General features: G+C 55.5%; 1 protein-coding gene across 3 annotated transcripts in view; it reads left to right on the top strand.

The window, feature by feature from the left end:
- LOC109905724 (basic salivary proline-rich protein 3-like) overlaps positions 1 to 5,390 on the top strand; it is an 11,508-nt gene extending 6,118 nt beyond the window's left edge. For 2 of the 3 annotated variants that reach the window (XM_031790861.1, XM_031790863.1), the window contains exon 3: positions 4,039 to 4,617. In XM_031790861.1, the coding sequence (XP_031646721.1) occupies positions 4,039 to 4,526 (488 nt within the window). In that variant the 3' untranslated portion in view covers positions 4,527 to 4,617. Of the gene's footprint in view, positions 1 to 4,038 lie in introns of all 3 variants that reach the window. The other variant, XM_031790862.1, reaches the window with a different exon arrangement.
- Positions 5,391 to 6,523: the final 1,133 nt, after the last annotated feature.

The following is a 6,523-nucleotide window of genomic DNA, read 5'->3' on the forward strand; positions in this document are numbered from 1 at the left end:
GGGAGGGAGGAGGGGCTTGGACTGGAGGATGAGGGGGGAGGGAGGGGAGTTGAAGAGGGAGGGCGGAGGGGCATGGACTGGAGGATGAGGGGGGAGGGAGGGGAGTTGAAGAGGGAGGGAGGAGGGGCTTGGACTGGAGGATGAGGGGGGAGGGAGGGGAGTTGAAGAGGGAGGGAGGAGGGGCTTGGACTGGAGGATGAGGGGGGAGGGAGGGGAGTTGAAGAGGGAGGGAGGAGGGGCATGGACTGGTGGATGAGGGGGGAGGGAGGGGAGTTGAAGAGGGAGGGCGGAGGGGCATGGACTGGAGGATGAGGGGGGAGGGAGGGGAGTTGAAGAGGGAGGGAGGAGGGGCATGGACTGGAGGATGAGGGGGGAGGGAGGGGAGTTGAAGAGGGAGGGAGGGAGGAGGGGCATGGACTGGTGGATGAGGGGGGAGGGAGGGGAGTTGAAGAGGGAGGGCGGAGGGGCACGGACTGGAGGATGAGGGGGGAGGGAGGGGAGTTGTAGAGGGAGGGCGGAGGGGCATGGACTGGAGGATGAGGGGGGAGGGAGAGGAGTTGAAGAGGGAGGGCGGAGGGGCATGGACTGGAGGATGAGGGGGGAGGGAGGGGAGTTGAAGAGGGAGGGTGGAGGGGCATGGACTGGAGGATGAGGGGGGAGGGAGGGGAGTTGAAGAGGGAGGGGGGAGGGAGGGGAGTTGAAGAGGGAGGGCGGAGGGGCATGGACTGGAGGATGAGGGGGGAGGGAGGGGAGTTGAAGAGGGAGGGCGGAGGGGCATGAACTGGAGGATGAGGGGGGAGGGAGGGGAGTTGTAGAGGGAGAGCGGAGGGGCATGGACTGGAGGATGAGGGGGGAGGGAGGGGAGTTGTAGAGGGAGGGCGGAGGGGCATGGACTGGAGGATGAGGGGGGAGGGAGGGGAGTTGAAGAGGGAGGGCGGAGGGGCATGGACTGGAGGATGAGGGGGGAGGGAGGGGAGTTGAAGAGGGAGGGAGGAGGGGCATGGACTGGAGGATGAGGGGGGAGTTGAAGAGGGAGGGAGGAGGGGCATGGACTGGAGGATGAGGGGGGAGTTGAAGAGGGAGGGAGGAGGGGGCATGGACTGGAGAGGGAGGGGCGGGAGGGGAGTTGAAGAGGGAGGGCAGAGGGGCATGGACTGGAGGATGAGGGGAGGGAGGGGAGTTGAAGAGGGAGGGAGGAGGGGCATGGACTGGAGAGGGAGGGGAGGGAGGGGAGTTGAAGAGGGAGGGCGGAGGGGCATGGACTGGAGAGGGAGGGGGAGGGAGGGGAGGGAATAGAACAGGGAGGACGGAGGGGCATGGACTGGAGAGGGAGGGGAGGGAGGGGAGTTGAAGAGGGAGGGAGGAGGGGCATGGACTGGAGAGGGAGGGGGAGGGAGGGGAGGGAATAGAACAGGGAGGATGGAGGGGCATGGACTGGAGAGGGAGGGGAGGGAGGGGAGTTGAAGAGGGAGGGAGGAGGGGCAAGGACTGGAGAGGGAGGGGAGTTGAAGAGGGAGGGCGGAGGGGCATGGACTGGAGGATGAGGGGGGAGGGAGGGGAGTTGTAGAGGGAGGGCGGAGGGGCATGGACTGGAGGATGAGGGGGGAGGGAGAGGAGTTGAAGAGGGAGGGCGGAGGGGCATGGACTGGAGGATGAGGGGGGAGGGAGGGGAGTTGAAGAGGGAGGGCGGAGGGGCATGGACTGGAGGATGAGGGGGGAGGGAGGGGAGTTGAAGAGGGAGGGCGGAGGGGCATGGACTGGAGGATGAGGGGGGAGGGAGGGGAGTTGTAGAGGGAGGGCGGAGGGGCATGGACTGGAGGATGAGGGGGGAGGGAGGGGAGTTGTAGAGGGAGGGCGGAGGGGCATGGACTGGAGGATGAGGGGGGAGGGAGGGGAGTTGAAGAGGGAGGGCGGAGGGGCATGGACTGGAGGATGAGGGGGGAGGGAGGGGAGTTGAAGAGGGAGGGAGGAGGGGCATGGACTGGAGGATGAGGGGGGAGTTGAAGAGGGAGGGAGGAGGGGCATGGACTGGAGGATGAGGGGGGAGTTGAAGAGGGAGGGAGGAGGGGCATGGACTGGAGAGGGAGGGGAGGGAGGGGAGTTGAAGATGGAGGGAGGAGGGGCATGGACTGGAGGATGAGGGGAGGGAGGGGAGTTGAAGAGGGAGGGAGGAGGGGCATGGACTGGAGAGGGAGGGGAGGGAGGGGAGTTGAAGAGGGAGGGCGGAGGGGCATGGACTGGAGAGGGAGGGGGAGGGAGGGGAGGGAATAGAACAGGGAGGACGGAGGGGCATGGACTGGAGAGGGAGGGGAGGGAGGGGAGTTGAAGAGGGAGGGAGGAGGGGCATGGACTGGAGAGGGAGGGGGAGGGATGGGAGGGAATAGAACAGGGAGGACGGAGGGGCATGGACTGGAGAGGGAGGGGAGGGAGGGGAGTTGAAGAGGGAGGGAGGAGGGGCATGGACTGGAGAGGGAGGGGAGGGAGGGGAGTTGAAGAGGGAGGGCGGAGGGGCATGGACTGGAGAGGGAGGGGGAGGGAGGGGAGGGAATAGAACAGGGAGGACGGAGGGGCATGGACTGGAGGGGGGGGGGGGTCTCATGGACTTTGTATGAACTGCTTTCCTTCAGGGAACTGTCCCTGTATAATGATGTCTGTACTTTCTTACCTGTCGTACACACTTGCGTCTTGTTCCTGATTTGCACTCTGCTGCACACACATGAACATTCTCAAAGTGTTCGTGAAAGGTATTTAAAATGTTATGTTGGTCTTGGGCAGAAGAGTCATTCTGGGGATAACAGACAGTCCCATCACTTCTCTGCCTGAAGAATGTGGGTCATGTACATAGGGAAAGGCCTGGACCATCTCTGCCTCTCTGTAGATCATCTAGCTCGTCCTCTGTCTCTCACTGGCAGTCACAATCTGTACACCAGGCTTTTTGTCTGTCAGCCTCCCTCCCTTTCGCTCGCTGGGTGAACTCTTCAGCTTTGTTGGGAGTTCCTGGTCTCTGTACCATCACCCCCATTCCATCCAGCTCTCTATCAGCACACACAAACATACGCATAAACACACACATTCAGCCACATGTGCGCACACACACACCCACCCACCCACACCCATCCATACACACACACACACACACACACACACACACACACACACACACACACACACACACACACACACACACACACACACACACACACACACACACACACACACACACACACACACACACACACACGCTGAACTACCCCTCACTCCCTGATTAATGGCAGAGCTGGGGAGTGTGCCAGGCCAGTTCCTTACAACGTGAAGGGAAGGGAAAGAGGACAGGAGAGAGAGAGGGAGAGAGGAAGGGAAGGAAAGACTGCTGCAGCTGTGGTTTTGGAGCCTGTCTCTTCGCCCCCTCGCTGCCCCCTCTCTCCATCTCCTTGCTGGCTCCTCCAGGGACACACGCCTTGGCCAGGCCCCAGGAACCAGGGAGTCAGGACCAGGCTAAGGGGGAGAAAGAAGGGGAACAAGAAAGAGAGGGTGGGATATCGTAAAGGAAAGAGCAAAATAAAGTGTGAGGTGATAGAAAAGTTTGGGAGAGTATATTCAATCGGGGGGAAATACATTGTGATATCTTAATGGTGAGAGTGGTAGTGTGAGGTAAGAGATGTGTCCGGTGTGATCCTCTATCAGCCCTAGTCTGGTATGTTCGCAGTGTTAAAGTGTTGAGGATGGATTGATAATAAGAAAATAGACAGTGTAAGAATGGGTCAGACCACATGTGGTTGGCCTACTTTCTAGCATCGCTGTAACAATCCTGCCATGAGTTCAATACAGAGCTATGGTGTGGCTGAACATTCCCAGTCTACCCACATTATCAAATGATATGTTTCACTGTATGGAGAACCTACCACTGAGGGAACATTACTGATCCATTTGACATAAGAAATCTGTGTCATTACTTAACTGTTTGATGCACTGATCATTTACGAGTTTACTAGGTTTCTAGTGGTCTAAGACTGGGGTTTTCAAACTTTTCTTTCCCAGGGACTCCCGCCCAGGCAAACCGGCGACCCAGGGACTCCCGCCCAGGCAAACTGGCGAACCAGGGACCCCCGCCCAGGCAAACCGGCGACCCAGGGACCCCCGCCCAGGCAAACTGGCAAACCAGGGACCCCCGCCCATGCAAACCGGCGACCCAGGGACCCCCGCCCGGGCAAACCGGCGACCCAGGGACCCCCGCCCAGGCAAACCAGCGACCCAGGGACCCCCCGCCCAGGCAAACCGGCGACCCAGGGACCCCCGCCCAGGCAAACCGGCGACCCAGGGACCCCCGCCCAGGCAAACCGGCGACCCAGGGACCCCCGCCCAGGCAAACCGGCGACCCAGGGACCCCCGCCCAGGCAAACCGGCGACCCAGGGACCCCCGCCCAGGCAAACCGGCGACCCAGGGACCCCCGCCCAGGCAAACCGGCGACCCAGGGACCCCCGCCCAGGCAAACCGGCGACCCAGGGACTCCCATCATCTGTTATGAAAAAATAATAATATACTGAACAAAAATATAAATGCAACATGCAACAATTTCAAAGTTTACTGAGTAACAGTTCATACAAGGAAATCAGTCAATTTAAATAAATGCATTTGGCCCTAATCTATGGATTTCACATGACTGGAAATACAGATATGCATCTGTTGGTCACAAATACCTTCAAAAAATAAGGGGCGTGGATCAGAAAATCATTCAGTATCTGGTGTGACCACCATTTGTCTCATGCAGCGCCACACATCTCCTTCTGATAGAGTTGATCAGGCTGTTGATTGTGGCCTGTGGAATGTTATCCCACTCCTCTTCAATGGCTTTGTGAAGTTGCTGGATATTGGCGGGAACTGTAACACGCTGTCATACACATCGATCCGGAGCATCCCAAACATGCTCAATTGGTGATATGTCTGGTGAGTATGCAGGCCATGGAAGAACTGGGACATTTTCAGCTTCCATTATCATGCTGAAACACAAGGTGATAGCAGTGAATGAATGGCACGACAATAGGCCTCAGGATCTTGTCACGGTATCTCTGCATTCAAATTGCCATCGATAAAATGAAATTGTGTTTGTTTTCCTTAGCTTATGCCTGCCTATACCGTAACCCTTAAATTAACATTTTTGGTAGATAGATTCATTATTTTAACATCTCCAGAGTTCACTCTAACGTAGTCTATTAACTAGAACGGGCAAGTTATCTTTTCGGCGTAGAGAGCATTTTGCTGTTGTAAAACAAATTTTCACCAATTCTATGCATTTTGCCATTCGAAAGGCTATGTTCTTCTGCTCAAATATTATAATAAAATCAATGGGTATGTGGCCTGAATGCCTGTTTAATTAAACAAATATATATTATCCCTGACTGTCTAGCTTTTATTTAGATTGTTTGTTCTCAAAGATGGTATTAATAAAAAATATATATAGTTCAATATCTTTTCTGCATGCTTCCTATCTGGTTTTGGTTGTTGAAGTTGACACAAACTGTTTTTCAGTGTCAACTAAATTACCACTTAGACGGCCAGCCTAAGAATTGTCTATACAGAAAAACCCCTGTAATTAGCACCAATAACTGTAATTTCCTCCATATTAAAGGGATAGTTCAAGAATTTGACAAGGAAGCCCTTTATCTACATCCTCAGAGTTGGATCAAAGGAATAGCTAGCATGCTAACTTTTCCTGTAAACTTGCAGCCATTGCGCTAACGCTAGTTAGCATTGACTCATAAAAATACCTATTACGTCCTTCATACTGGACACAGACAAATACAAATTGTATCCACGATGGTATGTATTCTGTTGCAGCTAGCGATATTCATAAAATCATTTTTTTCACAATTGTGGAACCCTTGCTGTACCTCATTTGCAGTACCTCAGGCCAATTTTAAAATCCCAGGTCTAAGAGATCATTGTTTTTTCTCAACTTAAGAATGTATAGCGTTTGTGAGTGTGATTGGCTCACCCTCACAGCCTTGGAGTCCCAGGCTGGTGTGTGAGGCCCAGGCAGTCTCCCTTCTCTCCCTCTCTGTGTTTTATGTGCTGTGTGCTGCGGTGCAGTGACCTCCCTCTCACCCCGGTGCCACCCAGCCGGTGCGGGATTCAGGCGTGCTTGGCCCCTGCCAAAACCCCACAGCGCCACATCTGCTATCCATAAACGCCAGACACTCTCGCTTTCCTTCTCCCTCACCCACACCACCTAGCTCTCCCTCTTCAGCTCTTATTCTAATTTCCCAGTTCTATAGATCCCTTTTGCATTCTCTCTCTCCATCTGAACACCCCTAGACGGGTTCTTCCCTTATCTCTCACTCCTTGACTAGCCCCCTCTCTCTTTATACACATCCAACGGAAAAATCTCACCCATTATATCTTCAGTGGGAGCCAGCTAAGTGTGGTGGCAGTGAACTGGGAACCACAGGACATTCCTGCAGCAAGCCGAGCAGGCCTCAGTCAGTCACGTTAGTTAACTCCTTCTGACCATGGCCAGCACCCAGC

This window comes from Oncorhynchus kisutch, linkage group LG15 (assembly GCF_002021735.2).
Source record: "Oncorhynchus kisutch isolate 150728-3 linkage group LG15, Okis_V2, whole genome shotgun sequence".
Taxonomy (NCBI): Eukaryota; Metazoa; Chordata; class Actinopteri; order Salmoniformes; family Salmonidae; genus Oncorhynchus; species Oncorhynchus kisutch.